A 19,823-nucleotide genomic window follows, 5' to 3' on the forward strand; every position below is an offset into this window, starting at 1 on the left:
CCACATATGTAATGTTTATGTAAGTGGGGCTTGTTGGATATTTCAAGTCCAAATTGCTAGAGAAAATTGGTTCTTATCAGACTCTGTTCCTCTGAGTATCAGGGTTGCACTATGGCACAGTACCATAGCACAGCAAGGCTGCGAGACAGTGACCTTGTTTACACAGACGCACAGGGAAAGAAATGCAGTTCTTCAATTTGTATTCATTTTTTTGTTCATAATTGATGAGTAACCAGTCAAGTGTAAGGGACAGAGAGATTTGTCCTTTTTGATAAAGTCCATTCTATGTTTGGTAACGGTTATCTTTCAAGTTGAGAATTACACTCAAAGGGACTATGGGAATGTGATTAATTTTATATTGGAGCAGCAGATAGGCCCCTGTGCGCTGTAATTAAAGCAAGTAAGTCCCTCCCCTTCTGCTTGCTACATCTGACCCAGTGTGCCATGGAGAACTTGGGGTCCCTCGGTTTCCCCCTCATCTTCAATGGCTACAGCTCTCTCCCCATGCTGCCAGGTTTCCTGCTGGAACTCAAGGGCATGTGGAGAATGCTAGTCTTCACTCCCACCCCGGTGCGCTGCAGGGAGCAGTTTGCTAAATGAAGGAGTTTTATTCCATTTAGTCCCTGGTGCCCTATCTTGGCTTAGAGGTTCTTGAACTGCTGTTAGAAAGGTGTCACGCATCACGCTCTCTACCAGACCAGGTGATTGGAATCTATGGTGACTTGTGGACACTTAAACTACTGTGTTTATACCACCAAATATGAAGTATCTCCACTTGGGCAGTGTTGTGGCCGCTGCAGGTGTGATTCTCAGATCTGACCCTCGGGGTGGATCTCGGGACAATCTATCATTGTGACGACAGACATCTCGAAGATGGGTGCCATTTCCAATTGCTGCAGAGTTCCACAGCTGTGGATGGGGCCTTGCAGTGCTCCCCACATCAACAACTTAGAGCTCTGAACTGTGTAATTGGGCCTCCAGCACTTCCTGCCAGCCCTACGGTACAGGCATATACTAATTCGGACAGACAACCCCTGAGCTCTGGCCTATATCAACAGGCAGGGTGGTCTGCAGTCACGAACGCTCAATCGTCTGGCCCATAGACTTTTTCTGTGGGAGCAGCCTCGGCTCCATTCAGTCAAGGCTGTTCACCTTCTGGGCATGTTCAACACAGCAACTGCTGTCTAGAGGAAGTCCCCTGGCCTTACTGTGGTGCCATTACCCCCAGTTGGTGCAGTGCATTTGGAGCCGGTTCAGCAGGTTGTCATGTCTGTAAAGATGGTGAGTCACCTGGAGCCCATTTCCTGGCATATTATGCTTAGGCTGAACCTTGTGTTTCTCCTGAAAATTCTCTCCCCTTCCATGTCAACAGGTGGAGTAGCTGATGTTTCATCCTCCTCCTTTCTCATTGGATGAGTAGAGCTGTTTACACTTGCTTTGCCCAGTTCGGGCACTGTGGTCCTACATACCTGCACTAAGGGTGTCTGTCACATGGATCAACTGTTTGTGTGTTATGGTGTGCAGATGTTGGGGCAGGCTGTTTTCAAAGATTGTCTGGTCCATTGGATTGTGGACGCTATTGTGATGGCCTACAACTTGCAAACCTCCCAGTGCCCTAGCATCTGGTGTTGCACTCTACTTGAGTTGTGGCTTCATCCAGGGCCCTGTTCCAAGGGGCCCCTTATTTGTGCTGCTGTGAGCTGGGCCTCCTCACATATTTTAATTCATTTTTACAGTCTGAGGTAGAGGGCCCAACTATAGGGAATCCGGTGCTGGTTGTAACCTGGTTGGCACTTGCTCCTGCCTTCTGCTTTACCATGGTTGGCGGTTGAATGTCAGTTTCTGACTCCCGTCTGCCTTACATGTTTGTCTCAGGCCTAGTAATCGCCCCACTCTCTGTTGCGGGTCATTGAGCTTGGCCTATCCTTTCAATATTGTTCGATGGAGCCTAGGCTAGTTAGCCTTGCTCCTGTGCTTCTTTTTTTGGTTGAGTGCAGGGGCCCCATGGGGTGGTTTCAGTAAAAGAGGAAGTGAGCCCATGTGCTGGGTCAGATGTAGCAAACAGAAGGGGTTGGACATCCCTGCTTTATCTGGTACATGATGCAATCATTCCTATAGTCCCTTTGGGTGTTATTTACCTTTTATTTATTCAGTGCATGTATCTGAATAGCTCAACAGTTCAATTTGTTTAACTTAAATACTTATTTATTTACTTATAGGCCAGCTATCTGTATAGAACAACCTAGGGCCACTCTTTATCTCATAACCATTAGGTCGTCCATGACCTAAATGTTTCCTAAAAAATAAGCACATTTTCTGTCAAAAAATATATTATTTATAATGGTTATGCTTCTGCAGTTATGATGTATCAAATGGAGATGCTATGTTATATACCCATGCATTTAACTTGGTGTTTTATGACTATACCATGATACAAATGGTTAATTGGAAATCAGTTTACTCTTTTATTATTTTGAGAGACTTTGGTAGCTCATTATTAAGCCGTTCACATTTATCTATATCATATTCTGTTTGTTAAAACTAAGAAAAATAAATGATGATTAGGCCTACTAGTTGCATATTTGTTAGTATTCTGAGAACCCTGAAACAAAAGCACCTGATTATTTATAAAGTAATTTGCATTACGGACTGGCAGATCGTTTATCTTCATTGTTTGCAGTACCTCATAAGGCTTGTTTAGCATGATGATATTCATGTGGAACCTAATTTACAAATAGTCAAAAAAGCTCTTATGTTATTGAAACCTGACAACTCATGATACAAATTTGCATTTTAAGGTCATGTACTCCTAATATACAAGATTAAATATATCCAAATATCTGTGCTAAAAATAATTAATGGAAGAGGTGTCTGTGTTAAGAAACTCATAAAGGTCATTATGCAAAGGAGATAAATAGGAATATCAGGAAGTGGGATGATGATCTTGATTCTTATTAATATTTTCAATTACATATTATTTTCCCAAAACTACATTTAATCATTTGCTTTTATTTTTTGGAGTATCATCAGCAAAATATGTGTACACCAGTACCATACAAGTCCAACTGTTCTAAAGTCCTAATTAAAAATATGAATGGATCTTTCTCAAATAGTACATAGATTAAATAAATAATATCAATAAAAACAACTCAAAAGACCTGTGAAATTATGTAATCATATTAGTCTTATGCAATGGCATTGCTTCCAACTTGTATTGTACAACTCTTATATAAGTGTTCCCTTTTGTTCATTGAAGAGTCTGCAAACCTTTATTAATGCATCTCTGTGCTGGGTAGATAACCCACTGATTTCAGGACCAATTAGGGTCTGTATTTCTAGCATTTTTATGCTAGAAGTCAGTCAATTAAACATCATGCTCACGGGAACTCTGTTTCATATTAAAACAAGGGATTCAGTCTTCCTGCCACAGGCACTATTATGAAAGGCTTTGACTCGTGAGTTAATTGAAAAAGGTTTTGTTCCTTTCTAGGCTCATAGTTTATTAATAAAAACATGAGTTCAACTTGAGTGTTCATCAGGGCTGAAAAGAAGCCACTAGCAGCGGAGAATCAGATTCAATACAAGAAATAACTTCATAACTTCCTAGATATGTTGCAGAGTGGTGAAGATGCTTTAATATATCTAACACAAGGCCATTCAAAATTCACTTTAGTTGAAAACTTCTAAATGTTGATCTCACCACTTCAGTGAACCTTTGACTAACACATCAGCTATGGCCTATTATACAATAATTACGTTCATTACATTAATTATGGCAAAAGGTTAAAAGCATTCCATAACTTAGGCCTATATATTGAAAGATATATTGAAGTAATTCATAACTGAAAAAAACGAATGTCAAAGAAACTCTATTTTTTCATCTTCCTTTTGTAAATGTTAGAGGCAGAAACAAAGACTTTTAGAATGCTGTGATATATTCTCAATCTAGCTTTATTTGTGTATTACACTGATATTTTACATAGGGGATTTATTACAGTGGGAATAGTTCCTAATATTCTGACATGTGACATTTTCTTCCAACCACTTGTGACAACAGTTTGGCACCGACATCTCCCTTTCTTTCTTTTTCCTGGTGTCAGTGTTGGTATCATATGACCATCTTCACAGTGACTGAACTACAATGTTAAAATTGCTTCTTGAGCTCATGTTACTGCTTCTATTGAGGGTGTTTCAGATGTTGCAGAGAAGATTGAATGCTTTTCAAAGGGAGCAGGGACTTGATCTTGTCGCTATGCTATTGCAGATATCAACTGAAAACCAGCAAAAATCCAACCCCTTCAAACCAAGCAGGCATATATGTTTTCTTCTTTTATAGCCATGTTTCTTATCTATTACTACTCAACCACTCTACAAGACAGTCTCAGGAAGATGACAAAAACACACATTTACTGAGAAATTTGGATCAACACAACCACCCACAATGAGCAGAGCTTCATCTTCATCTTACCCAGCTGTGTGTTATGACCCCTATGGCCTAACTTTTAACAAAAAAAATGACAGAAAAGGGTTACAGAGAACTCATACTCTGCTCCTTTGACCCAATAAGCCATCTCGAAGATAGCAGTTTCTTGGAGCATTTTTCTTCATGTAACAAGAGTACAAGTGGAATTTAACGAACAAACACTTTCATGAAATACAATATGATGACATATCTAAGCCTGTGAAATGCTACAGTATTGCTAGGAGAGATGTTTCACTGTGTACGAATAAACCTCACACCTGTAGATGTATAAGATGTTACCCCCAAGTCACATGTGATTAAATCTACTTTCTGTTCATGAATTTTCTCATCATATTTTTGACAAGATGCAGTGTTAATGTGTCATGTGACCAGTTTTCATATTTTCTTTCTACCATCCTTTGGTTCTTATCCCTAAAATGACAGAAAGTATATATTCTTAAAATATAACGTTTTTTTTTATTTTTTTTACAAATGACAGTGTTTCCTATTCAGCCAGTAGAAAAATGACCCATGCCGTGTGACCTTGTCATTATATTTATGATTGATTACTCAGAAACTGAAGCACTAGTTCTACAAAACAAGAGTAGTACAGAGTTAGATTGATTTTAATTGTTCTCTACCTATGAGAATTTAATATTTTAATGGGGATATTCTATAATTTTGTTAATATATATAACAAAACTGAATATGTATTATTAAAAAAAAACTATTTTAATTAGTCTTAATTAAATATGAATATGACATTAACTTTATCAGTTTATCAGTAATGACTTGTTTAAAGTAATGTGGTTAGCTCTGGAGACATTTGTTCATGCAGCTTGTTTTATATTATTTTTGCAGTTTTTCAGTATTTGAATTATATATTTTTTTAAATGTTATGCAATGATTGAACTGAACATCAACAAAGTGTTGTCTTTCTTTGTCTAAAATGGAAGTTGAATGGTTCTGGAGGATTTGTGTGATTATTTGATGCAAGTTTTAATCTGGTTTCATTACTCTGACTGAATGAGAAATGCATTTCTTGTTGAATAACATCCAGCTGTCAGTAATCAGATGGATAGATAAAAGGCAGCACTGGCCCTTGATCATCTTTGTACTTTGCAGTTCAGTTTAGTATTTAATCCTGATGACTTGCTAGTTCAGTCAATGCTTGATACATCAGTTATATGTTTGTTTGTTATATATATATTGCTTGTGCAGTATAGTGTACACCAATCAGCCATAACATTATGACCACTGACAGGTGAAGTGAATAACACTGATAATCTCGTTATCATGGCACCTGTCAGTGGGTGGGATATATTAGGATCTGAGCGACTTTGACAAGGGCTAAATTGTGATGGCTAGGCGACTGGGTCAGAGCATCTCCAAAACTGCAGCTCTTGTTGGGTGTTCCCGGTCTGCAGTGGTCAGTACCTATCAAAAGTGGTCCAAGGAAGGAAAAGCGGTGAACCGCCGACAGGGTCAAGGGCAGCCAAGGCTCACTGTTGCACGTGGGGAGCGAATGCTGGCCTGTGTTGTTCGATCCAACAGACCAGCTACTGTAGCTCAAATTGCTGAAAAAGTTAATGCTGGTTCTGATAGAAAGGTGTCAGAACACAGTTTGTTGCGTATGTCGCTGCGTAGCCGCAGACCAGTCAGGGTGCCCATGCTGACCCCTGTCCACTGCCGAAAGCGCCTACAATGGGCACGTGAGCATCAGAACTGGACCACATAGCAATGGAAGAAGGTGGCCTGGTCTGATGAATCACGAGTTCAAGGTGTTGACTTGGCCTCCAAATTCCCCAGATCTCGGTCCAATCGAGCATCTGTGGGATGTGCTGGACAAACAAGTCCGATCCATGGAGGCCCCGCCTCGCAACTTACAGGACTTAAAGGATCTGCTGCTAATGTCTTGGTGTCAGATACCACAGCACACCTTCAGAGATCTAGTGGAGTCTATGCCTCGACGGGTCCTATACCCATGTCATCAGATTGTATGGTTGTGTGTTTTTGCGGTGTGGTCACTGGACCCAGCAGTAAGAGATAATTTGAACCAGTGAACCCAGTATGAGACTTGGTTCTCAGTTCATGGTCATGTAACAAGGCATTGTGTGGGGTCTTGACATATACTGCAGCAAAGTTAAATCAAGTAAAATAAATGAAAAATAAAAAAAGCTTGACAATACTTTGTGTGTTTATCTATATCTATACCAAAAGCCTGGGTGTGCAGATCTGCAACTGATTCATAAAAAAACCTTATTATTTTTCATTTAATTTTATTTTGACATTACTGACATTAAATAACTCGAAACAAACTACCGTTAGTACTGTAATGCAGTCTAACATGTTTGCCTATGTATAGAGATATATTTTGCATGATTTATTGGTATATAACTTCTGACATATGTGTGACAGTAGTTAGCATTATATACATCACCAGCCAATATGTTCATCAGTAACACTGAATTGCTACAAAAACATTATTTTCAACCTCTGCCATATTGAATGACCCTGTCCATGTTTACATACTGGTCATGGTCACAAGGTGGCTTAACCTGGATGTGTTGTGACCAAAACGTGGAAATGCCAGTTAGTTAACATACTACATTGACAACGCAAGGACATGATGCATCATTAGCCTGCTTTCTTATTCCTGCTCCATTTACACAGACGCTTTGCCACAAATTTGCTAGCATTTTGACTAGGTCTAAAATGACTGGTGTCAGTATGCCGGCATAGACCTTGCTGGCAAAGTCTGTGTGAAATAAAATTAAACGAAAAAGGCTGCATAAGTTTGTGTGAATGGGGCTTATCTTATGTTCTAATCATATGATTGGATTCTGGACTTTCTGGACTTGCAGTTTGAAAAATATTGGCTTTGATATTGTGCAGATTGAAGGATGTGTGCTTTGTCTCATCCCTCCTGAAGAAGCACATTTCAAATTAGTTTTCATAACTTGTCAAAATGTCTCTATTATAAAGAGCTATGACGAAGTAAATGACCTTTCCATTGAGCATTACTATACAGCATACAATTTCTCCTAGTTTGGTCTAAGATACAGATATGTCCATCCCTGGATTATGTGTGTATTGGATCCCTGAAAAGGTACAGGTGGATTGTTGTGCAATTGAGATTTTTTTTTTTTATCCAGCCAACATAGCTAATGAAAGTGCTGTATTATTAGAGAAAATAGTTAAACAACATTTTGTATAATTGCAAGCTAGCTGGCTAAAATCAGATCCAGTTTTATATTGTGTACAATCTTGTAATGTTTACTGACAGAATATCTTCCAAACATATACTTACATACTTACACACCGTAGAATGATCTTGTGATGTTAATAGTAACATCTTGACCCCATGTATCGTCAAGGATAACATGGCATTGACTGAATAATGTAGTTTTTTTTTAAATAATGTCCTATCATAACTGGACTCCATAAAATACAAAATCAATATTAGAACACAGAAAAAAATGTATTCATGTAGCACAACCTACATTGATGAAACCAATCTATATTTATATTCTTATTTTTGTATTTTTTCAGTCCTTAAAATTTTTGACATCAGTGGGAACATAATTCAGTAGCCAGGGAAAATAAGAACAGAAATGTATTCATCAATACCATTTCAAGTATTTTTTGGTTTGTTTGCAATAACTATTCAACCATAAGTTTTAATGTTCATGGACTGGGTCACAATGTATACGATGAAGGTAAAAATGTGAAAAACCTTGAAAGGTCTGTATGAAAACAGTCTTGTATTCATCAATTTATATAATGCTTTTTCTCGGGAGCACAGCTTCAACCAAGACAGAATATTATTTTCAAAAGCAAATAGATGTTTCTGAATGTGTCTTTCAAAATACATGTACTTGTCTTAATAAAGCAAATTTAGCTTATATCACATTGAAGTTGTTTAGTTGCCTGTCTTCTTACTTTTTTATTATTACATCTGAAATAAAACCTTAAAGCTCCTAAGTGAGTCTACTGGATGATAGACAGAATCAGATTATGTTCTGTGATGGATTGAAATACCACAGTCTTTATAGAAATTTGAATCATGGGTGGAATGTATGTACTTTTCAGCTCCACTGAGTAAAAGCAATATGTGCTCTCGAAGTGGAATATTAACTCATTTTACTTTGGCTAACTTGGATATTACCAATTACTATGAGAGCCATGATCAAACCAGAGCATTTACAATTGTGGAAATAAAATAAAAGGTGATTCATAGAAGAACCATTTATAAAAAATAAATTAAATAAATAAACATAAATTAAAAAATGCGAAGGCTTTGAAGGATCCTTTTTATCACGCTAATGTAAAATATATGAAAAGAAACACATTAAGGGGTATTAAAAAGGTAATAAATAAAACATTTCAAGTACAAAGCTCACCTTTGAACAAGTCTCAACTTCTTAATCATTTTTGGCCTATGCTATTTAAGCTTGCTTTCTAAAGCCTTTGGAAAAAAAAGCATGATTTTTCATAGATGAAAGAGAGACTACATCTTTTTAAAACTATTTATTGAACATTTACATTTACACTGTTGTAAAGATGAAGAGAATGTCAAAATAATAAGGCCCAGCAACCTAGGTCATATTTCATCCATAGCTTGTTGTCATGAACAATCAGAAGACTCTTGTTTTCAACATCAAACCTTTTATCAGGGAAATGTACTTTTCATGGTAGATCAGTTTTCTCACATGTTGTGGAGATCATTTCTATCTTCTGGTCATGGACAAAGGGAAAATGCACTAGTAAAGACAGAATCTATGTTAAACCGGCAAAAACAGACATGTTTATAATCACTAAACTAGCCGCCTGTGGAAATATGCTGCTCAGTACCCTTCGAGAAATTCCTCAGACTTATTACAATGTGTCACTGAGGAGATCAAGCAAATCACATTTCCTGTTCAGAAGAATTGTCACTATGTTAATAATTGGTGTGAATCAATTAGTGGTGTCATGGGTATGGACCATGCTAGTGTTAAATAGTATTTAACAACAAAAAATATATATTACAAATGAGCAAGACAGAAGCACACTGTTACACTAGCTAATCTGCATTTATTGAAAGACAGTAAAGCCTCCAGAGGGTAGTAAAGAATTCTAGTTACATTCTACTGGGGAACTCAGTGTGACACATGTCAGTCATTGTTTAGCACTCATTTCCTTCCTGATTCTGCCTAAACTACACAAGCAATCCCATTGTATAATCTGAACAATAAAAACAGTATTTCTCCAAGGAACTAAGAAATCATAGTGAGCACAAAGAGTTGCCTGGCTCTTTAAAAGTTGCATAATGTAGCTCGGCAACCTTGACATTTCATCTTCAGCTTACCATAAGATACAGGATGAGAAGAAAAGACATATATGAATGTTTTAGGCACAAAATCTGAGTCTTATGGTATTATTCTACCTTTCTTATCAATGGAAGTAATATCAAGGGTCATCTTTATTAAAGAAACAAAGCACAGCACATTGCTGCTCCACTTAACTACCCTCCCGTTCATTCACACACACCCACACGCACATACACACACAATGAATTGTTTTTTTTCCTTTTTACCACAGCAGTCACTTCATGGCTGAATGGTTTTCTTTTCTTTTTAGTGCCAGTCCATTTTCCATACAAATGGTGTTTATCAGCTCTGAAGAGAAACAGGAAGCTTGTTTTATTACAACTGTACTAAGATGTTCATGATCTAAGGTCAAGGTTATCTGAAAGGAAAATAGCATGGTGCATTTCTATGCTTACCTGTAGGGATGCTTTTCAAGCGGTTAGTGTTGTAATCAATTTCCTCAGGCAAAGAGTAATGCTTGTTAAAAACATGAAACGGTTTGCTTTAGACAGCCTAATCTGTGTCATTGAGAAAAGTCAATAACTGATTATATCAGGCACTAGATTTTTTTGTACTTTTATATATGAAAGCTCTATGCCTGTTTGTGGTGTTAGTAAATAATGTATTCCTGTACAAATAAAGTTAAACGCCATAAGCCTCAAGAAGTTTAATTTAGCACTAATTTCACAAAATATAGTACGAGCAAGAAAATACAATATACCATATTAATCCCAATTTAAATAAATTATGTAAGAGACTATGTAATATGGTGCAAGATTCTATTAAGGAGTAGTACATGTAAATACATCGGTGCTATGTGCATTGGGGTCACAGCAGGTACTAAAAACAATTTACAGTGCAAGAAGTACAGATATAATAAGGAGCCATATCGGAGACCATGAAGGTGGAGAGCAGATAAGTACGAGATGCATTATAGAAATGTGGTCAGTGACTGGCAGGTCCTTATCTCAGTGGGCAGGTTGATTCTACGCTTGAGCACTGCCATTCTTTGTAGTGCTTTAAAAAATGCTAAACTCCCTTGTTAAATAAACCTAATGTACATTTTTGGCAGATGTTCGTACTTTTTCATTTCTGTTTTGATTATTTCAAAATGATAGGTCCGTTGTTTAAAATCACTCCAGAAATGACAGCCTAACACACATTTCAAATACTTTATGGGATTGAATGCAAATTCTTGCATTTTTTGGTAATTAACTAAATATTTCCTTCTTACTTGTAAAGTCCTTCACCAAAATAATGTAGCCTTGACAACATAATGAGAACTGCTAATATTCTAGTTTGAATGCTTACGGAAATATTGCCACTCAGATACTTAAAATGGGTGCTTCTGCCTGATTTTTTAATTGGTCTTGTAAACCTTGGTGCTTATTTAGCACATTGCCAACATGTATTTTGTTGCTCTTGGGGTCTTTCCACATAAATTATATGTCACCTTGAGTGCGAACAAGACCATATTATGATTAGTTCTGAGGTGCTAATAAACAAAAAGTGTGACAAAATGCTTGGAGGGAGCATAATGCCAAAGCCTGCCAGAAAACCAACCTTCAACAAGTCTCTTAGACAACTTGGCCACAGGGCACACTCAAACTCTGATTGGTTCAGAATGCTTGCATAATCTATTCATAGATAGTGTTCAGACTTGAATGGATGTGAAGTTTATAATGTATTCTTCAGACATGGAAGTGATTCAATTTAGCGTGGTAAATAATGAGGTTTTGTGTTCATTTTTTTTTTTTATAAGCTTATGTTCCTATATATTTCTATATTATATTATTGTTTAATTGTTATTGTAGCACAGATACAATAAAGTATATAGTATTTCAGGTATTATGGTCACAGGATATTACTTGTTTAAAATGATCAAGTAATTTCTGAATTGATGCCGTTCTCACAAGAATAATTCACCGCTTTCCTTGTGTACTTCACTGACGACCTAACAATTGAATGTTTAAATGAAAAAGATATAGTTTTAGAGAGCTATGAATCCCTTATACACTTTACCAACAATACAGGAATATATTGCAGTTCAACTTTATCTTGTATTTTATCTTTATTCATTTTATGTTCAATTTAAACCCAAGCTGCCCCTTTAATAAGACCAAGAATTAGAACGCACTCTAATAAAACAAAAACAATATATTTAATTGCATTATATCCCAGTATTGGTATTAAACTTTGGACAGAGCTACATTGTGTGCCAGTTTAGATGCAGCCTAACTGTAGAATCCATCATGCCGTGTCTTCAGTGATTCATTTGTAATAAAATAGAATGAACTGTTTTCAGAAGTAGCTGTTGTGTTGTAATGGATAATTAAGGATAGTGTATGCATTCAAAGGGATGACTAAAACTTCAATATTTTCATTTGTAGTATACATGTTAAACATTGTGCCTGTATTTATGTTTTTTTAAAGATAAATTGGTAGTAATTTATTTCCTTATTTTATTTATTTCCTACAAACCAGGTCAATCTATACAGCTGAAAAACATTTTAAAAGAAAACGAGACATTCACAAGGTACCTAAAGGAGAATCTTTCAGTTCCACTTTTTGTTGCAGAGAGTGTGAAAATGGCAAGAATTAATCTGAGCAAGGTAAGTAATACATTTAACTTTCCAGTATTTCTGTCCTATCCTGAATTCTTTACATAGGCTATATATATATATATATATATATATATATATATATATTGTAGCATAAGGTACACTTATAAATTTCAATTAAAGAAGTGAATTTATAGTATCACCTTATCACGAATCCTGGAATCTTGTAGAACTCAATTTCTGTAATAATTGGACGCAGACACCAATTCCAAAGATATAAATTGTCAAATGTATTCAAAACAAAGACTAAATGTAGCACTACACCAATTATACAAGGGAAAAACTAATTAAAATTCAACTCTAGATCAACAAATCAAAGACAAATCACTTCCGTGACCAAATCAAAGACCATGGGATCGCATATGATATCACACAAATCGTTAAACAAAAAAGGTTATAAACACATTGACTACAATACTGGTTAGTAAGACGAAGGTAAGTCTCTCGTTAGTATTATTAGTCAGACATTAAATAACTACGCAGGTTAGTAGTTATGTCAGGTAACTTCTCGTTATATATATATCAGCCTCATTTACGTTTAGGTGCCGAGAAAGATCCTATCATTACTTGTTACCACAATTTCCCTTAACTGATTATTATTCAATTATTAAGGATAGGCAGGGCCACCACTAATCTAATGTCTATTAACTTGTGTCAATTTCAGACTAAACAGTTAAACAGGAATGAGAAGATATTTCTCGGCGTTGACAGATTTTATTTCTAAAATTATCAACAAAACAGTTTAATGCAACACACATTTATATTTAAGAAAACTAAATGATATTACACATTCTAGAGTTATGAATCACAGATTAACATTTCTAATTGATTTCTCAAATGTCATGAATCATGAACTCCAAACTGTTAAACTTATCTGAACTTCGTCGCAGAGAGGCCTCTCTGGCTTCGGCTCAGATAACAGCACACGGCACGAGGTCCGTGTGGTTGGAACAAAGGCAGTCCGGTTCGGCTTTGTCCAAGAACTTCCACTCAGTCGATGCACCTGGAAGTTGGGGTTTCGCGAAAGTAGAGTCATTTCCAACCAGATTTTCCACTGGTTTGAAGGCTCCAAGGTTGTGCACAAAATCTTCTTTGTAAGCAGGGGTTCCACCGTAGTTACTTGAAGACGAAGTCTTTGAGGAAAGCAGGGCCCTGTTTGTTCCAAGGGTCAAGTTTCTTAAGACTCAAATAGCTATTTAAATGACTGAACACTTTTGTATACAGTCGACTTAGTCAATTGTCCAGCTGTAAAACTCCACTGATCAGGTGGGCACAGGCGGGCAGCGCAGTCTGTAAAGTTCTTTATTTAATATAGTCCTTTAAAAGAATTCTTCGTACGGCTCAATCTCCTTCTCCCAGTTTAACTCTTCTGTTGCCGGCAAAGACTTGGTTGGTTTCTGGTTCCGGTTCTGGCAACAGAGCTACAGGTTGAGCTGTGGCAGCGAGTTACTGGTTCAGGTGAGAGAGAGAGAGAGAGAGAGAGAGAGACCGTCCGCTGTTCCTTATAGTCTGTCAGATCAATAGGTGATTGGTCCCTGAGTTCTTGAGATTGGATTTCGGTTTCAGCCCCCAGTGTCCTATTGGAGGGGGGCTTGATTTATGACTGATGTCAATCCATGCCATCTTTTGGAAATGCCGGTTGGCCTGGGTTCGTAGCTCTATGTCGGGATTTCGGCTCTCATCCACTTCAAAAAGTTTTTATCACCTACAGGCCCCTTTCTCCAGACATCTCATAGCAGAATTCCAGACTATTTGGCCTCTTCTCGGTGCCATCCTCCCCAAAACTGTCACTTTGATGCAAACCAGTTCCAAGCTGATGAGCTAAGGAAATCTGATAACTTTGGGAGGGGAGAGGTCTTCTTTAGATCAGTGCTTCAGCTCAGAGCCCAAATGCTCTTATCCAAATACACCCAACATAATGCTACAATATATATATATATATATATATTCACTGAGGGAAAAAAGTATTTGATCCCCTGCTGATTTTGTATGTTTGCCCACTGACAAAGAAATTATCAGTCTATAATTTTAATGATAGGTGTATTTTAACAGTGAGAGACAGAATAACAACGGACCTTAATGTGCTTCTTCTTGAGCCACTCCTTTGTTGCCTTGGCTGTGTGTTTTGGGTCATTGTCATGCTGGAATACCCATCCACGACCCATTTTCAATGCCCTGGCTGAGGGAAGGAGGTTCTCACCCAAGATTTGACGGTACATGGCCCCGACCATCGTCCTTTTGATGCGGTGCAGTTGTCCTGTCCCCTTAGCAGAAAAACACCCCCAAAGCATAATGTTTCCACCTCCATGTTTGACGGTGGGGATGGTGTTCTTGGGGTCATTCCTCCTCCTCCAAACACGGCGAGTTGAGTTGATGCCAAAGAGCTCGATTTTGGTCTCATCTGACCACAACACTTTCACCCAGTTCTCATCTGAATCATTCAGATGTTCATTGGTAAACTTCAGACAGGTCTGTACATGTGCTTTCTTGAGCAGGGGGGCCTTGCGGGTGCTGCAGGATTTCAGTCCTTCATGGCGTAGTGTGTTACCAATTGTTTTCTTGGTGACTATGGTCCCAGCTGCCTTGAGATCATTTACAAGATCCTACCGTGTAGTTCTGGGCTGATTCCTCACCGTTCTCGTGATCATTGAAACTCCACGAGGTGAGATCTTGCATGGAGCCCCAGACCGGGACAGACTGACAGTTATTTTGTGTTTCTTCCATTTCCGAATAATCGCACCAACTGTTGTCACCTTCTCACCAAGCTGCTTGGCGATGGCCTTGTAGCCCATTCCAGCCTTGTGTAGGTCTACAATCTTGTCCCTGACATCCTTGGACAGCTCTTTGGTCTTGGCCATGGTGGAGAGTTTGGAATCTGATTGATTGATTGCCTCTGTGGACAGGTGTCTTTTATACAGGTAACGAGCTCAGATTAGGAGCACTCCCTTTAAGAGAGTGTTCCTAATCTCAGCTCGTTACCTGTATAAAAGACACCTGGGAGCCAGAAATCTTGCTGATTGATAGGGGATCAAATACTTATTTCCCTAATTAACATGCAAATCAATTTATAACTTTTTTGAAATGCGTTTTTCAGGATTTTTTTTGTTCTTATTCTGTCTCTCACTGTTAAAATACACCTACCATTAAAATTATAGACTGATCATTTCTTTGTCAGTGGGCAAACATACAAAATCAGCAGGGGATCAAATTATTTTTTCCCTCACTGTATATATATATATATATATATTACTGTGCAAAAGTTTTAGGCAGGTGTGAACTAAATGCAAAGTGAGTGAACAGAAGAAAAAATCGAAATCAAATCCATATTTGGTGTGACCACCCTTTGCCTTCAAAACAACATCAATTCTTCTAGGTACACTTGCACAAAGTCAGGGGTTTTGTAAGCATATAGTCAGTTGTATTATTAAACAATTATACCAAACAGGTGCTAATGATCATCAATTCAATATGTAGGTTGAAACACAATCATTAACTGAAATAAAACAGCTGTGTAGGAGGAATAAAACTGGGTGAGGAACAGCCAAACTCCACTTACAAGGTGAGGTTGCTGAAGACAGTTTACTGTCAAAAGTCATACACCATGGCAAGACTGAGCACAGCAACAAGACACAAGGTAGTTATACTGCATCAGCAAGGTCTCTCCCAGGCAGACATTTCAAGGCAGGCAGGGGTTTCCAGATGTGCTGTCCAAGCTCTTTTGAAGAAGCACAAAGAAACAGGCAACGTTGAGGACCGTAGACGCAGTGGTCGGCCAAGGAAACTTGCTGCAGCAGATGAAAGACACATCATGCTTACTTGCATTCGCAATCAGAACATGTTCAGCAGTGCCATCAGCTCAGAATTGACAGAAAACAGTGGGACCCTGGTACACCCATCTACTGTCCGGAGACGTCTTGTCAAAAGTGGCCTTCATGGAGAAAAATGGCAGCAGGTGCTCTGGCTGTATTTGGCTGTAGCAGAAGGCAGTTTGTTCACCGAAGAGCTGGAGAGCGGTACACGAATGAGTGTCTGCAGGCAACACTGAAGCATGGTGGAGGTTCCTTGCAAGTTTGGTACTGCATTTCTGCAAATGGAGTTGGGGATTTGGTCAGAATGAATGGTCTCCTCAATGCTGAGAAGTACAGGCAGATACTTATCCATCATGCAATTCCATCAGGGAGGCATCTGATTGGCCCCAAATTTATTCTGCAACGACAGCAACCCCAAACATACAGCAAAAGTCATTGTGAAAGCCGGACACAAACAACGGGGAGTAAGAGAGAGTCTCGGGTTCTGGTACTTTACGGGCATTATTAAGGTTCAGGCTCGTCAAGGGGGGAACACACAAACGGGAAAGAACAAGAGCAAAACAAACACACAAGCGTCCACAAAACGAGGTGCTCCGGGCAGTCAGGGGTTGTAGACTCAGTCCTCCTTCTCAGCGGTTAGCTGCTTCCGTCGGGAAAGGAGAGGGATTAAAGAGACGTCACAGTCGCCACGGTGCTCATTGCACATGAGCACCTAATCAGCGAGCGTCAGCAGCAGCCGTGCCATGACAGACAGCGGCATGTCACAGTCATTAAGAATTATCTTCAGCATATAGAAGAACTAGGAGTCCTGGAAGTGATGGTATTGGCCCCCACAGAGCCCTGATCTCAACATCATCGAGTCTGTCTGGGATTACATGGAGAGAGAAGCAACTGAGGCTGCCTAAATCCACAGAAGAACTGTGGTTAGTTCTCCAAGATGTTTGGTCCACCCTACATGCCTTGTTCCTTCAAAAACTGTGTGCAAGTGTACCTAGATGAATTTATGCTGTTTTGAAGGCAAAGGGTGGTCACACCAAATATTGATTTGATGTAGATGTTTCTTCTGTTCACTCACTTTGCATTTTGTTAATTGATAAATATAATCTATTAACATGTCTATTTTTTAAAGCATTCTTACTTTACAGCATTTTTTCACACCTGCCTAAAAATTTTGCACAGTACAGTGTGTATGTGTGTGTGTGTGTGTGTGTATATATATATATATATATATATATATACACTCACCTAAAGGATTATTAGGAACACCTGTTCAATTTCTCATTTATGCAATTATCTAACCAACCAATCACATGGCAGTTGCTTCAATGCATTTAGGGGTGTGGTCCTGGTCAAGACAATCTCCTGAACTCCAAACTGAATGTCTGAATGGAAAAGAAAGGTGACTTAAGCAATTTTGAGCGTGGCATGGTTGTTGGTGCCAGACGGGCCGGTCTGAGTATTTCACAATCTGCTCAGTTACTGGGATTTTCACGCACAAACATTTCTAGGGTTTACAAAGAATGGTGTGAAAAGGGAAAAACATCCAGTATGCGGCAGTCCTGTGGGCGAAAATGCCTTGTTGATGCTAGAGGTCAGAGGAGAATGGGCCGACTGATTCAATCTGATAGAAGAGCAACTTTGACTGAAATAATCACTCGTTACAACTGAGGTATGCAGCAAAGCATTTGTGAAGCCACAACACGTACAACCTTGAGGCGGATGGGCTACAACAGCAGAAGACCCCACCGGGTACCACTCATCTCCACTACAAATAGGAAAAAGAGGCTACAATTTGCACAAGCTCACCAAAATTGGACAGTTGAAGACTGGAAAAATGTTGCCTGGTCTGATGAGTCTCGATTTCTGTTGAGACATTCAGATGGTAGAATCAGAATTTGATGTAAACAGAATGAGAACATGGATCCATCATGCCTTGTTACCACTGTGCAGGCTGGTGGTGGTGGTGTAATGGTGTGGGGGATGTTTTCTTGGCACACTTTAGGCCCCTTAGTGCCAATTGGGCATCGTTTAAATGCCACGGCCTACCTGAGCATTGTTTCTGACCATGTCCATCCCTTTATGACCACCATGTACCCATCCTCTGATGGCTACTTCCAGCAGGATAATGCACCATGTCGCAAAGGTCGAATCATTTCAAATTGGTTTCTTGAACATGACAATGAGTTCACTGTACTAAACTGGCCCCCACAGTCACCAGATCTCAACCCAATAGAGCATCTTTGGGATGTGGTGGAACGGGAGCTTCGTGCCCTGGATGTGCATCCCACAAATCTCCATCAACTGCAAGATGCTATCCTATCAATATGGGCCAACATTTCTAAAGAATGCTTTCAGCACCTTGTAGAATCAATGCCACGTAGAATTAAGTCAGTTCTGAAGGCGAAAGGGGGTCAAACACAGTATTAGTATGGTGTTCCTAATAATCCTTTAGGTGAGTGTATATATACACACACACACACACACACACATACAGTTAGGTCCATAAATATTTGGACAGTGACACAATTGTCATCATTTTGGCTCTGTACGCCACCACAATGGATTTGAAAGGAAACAATCAAGATGTTCTTCAAGTGTAGACTTTCATCTTTAATTTGAGGGTAGTTACATCCAAATTGGGTGAACGGTGTAGGAATTACACCCATTTTTATATATGGCCCCCCTATGTTAGGGGCTCAAAAGTATTTGGACAAACTAACATAATCATTAATTAAATTGTGAGTTTCAATACTTGCAAATAATTTGCAGTCAGTGACTGCCTGAAGTCTGGAACCCATAGACATCACCAGATGCTGGGTTTCTTCCCTGGTGATGCTCTGCCAGGCCTGCACTGCAGCTGTCTTTAGTTCTTGCTTGTTCTTGAGGTGTTTTGCCTTCAGTTTTGCCTTCAGCAAATGAAATGGATGCTCAATTGGATTCAGGTAAGGTGATTGACTTGGCCATTGCAGAACATTTCACTTCTTCGCCTTAAAAAAGTCTTGGGTTGCTTTCACAATATGCTTTGGGTCATTGTACATGTGCACTGTGAAGCACCGTCCAATGAATTATGAAGCATTTAGCTGAATCTCAGCAGATAATATAGCCCTAAACACTTCAGAATTCATCCTGCTGCTTTTGTCAGCAGTCACATCATCAATAAATACAAGAGAACCATTTCCCTCTACCTCCACCATGCTTCACAAATGAGGTGGTATGCTTTGGATCATGAGCAGTTCCTTCCCTTCTCCATATTCTTCTCTTCCCATCATTCTGGTTGATCTTTGTCTCATCTGTCCATAGGATCTTGTTCCAGAACTGTACAGGGTTCTTTATATGTTTTTTGGCAAACTCTAATCTGGTGTTCATGTTAAAATTTTACAACTTGTGGTAAACCCTCTGTATTTACTCTGGTTAAGTCTTCTCTTTATTGTTGACTTTGACACAGATATACCTACCTCCTGGAGGGGGTTCTTGATCTGGCCAACTGTTGTGAAAATGTTTTTCTTCACCAAGAAAAATATTCTTCTGTCATCCACCACAGTTGTTTTCCGTGGTCTTCTGGGCCTTTTGGTGTTCCTGA

General features: G+C 38.8%; 1 protein-coding gene across 1 annotated transcript in view; it reads left to right on the forward strand.

Annotated features, from left to right (window-relative positions):
* LOC136766688 (phospholipid-transporting ATPase ABCA1) overlaps positions 1 to 19,823 on the forward strand; it is a 287,811-nt gene that overhangs the window by 31,820 nt on the left and 236,168 nt on the right. The window contains exon 6 of the mRNA XM_066720398.1: positions 12,298 to 12,425. Within this exon, the coding sequence (XP_066576495.1) occupies positions 12,298 to 12,425 (128 nt within the window). The remainder of the gene's footprint in view (positions 1 to 12,297; positions 12,426 to 19,823) is intronic.

This window comes from Amia ocellicauda, chromosome 13 (genome assembly GCF_036373705.1).
Source record: "Amia ocellicauda isolate fAmiCal2 chromosome 13, fAmiCal2.hap1, whole genome shotgun sequence".
Lineage (NCBI taxonomy): Eukaryota > Metazoa > Chordata > Actinopteri > Amiiformes > Amiidae > Amia > Amia ocellicauda.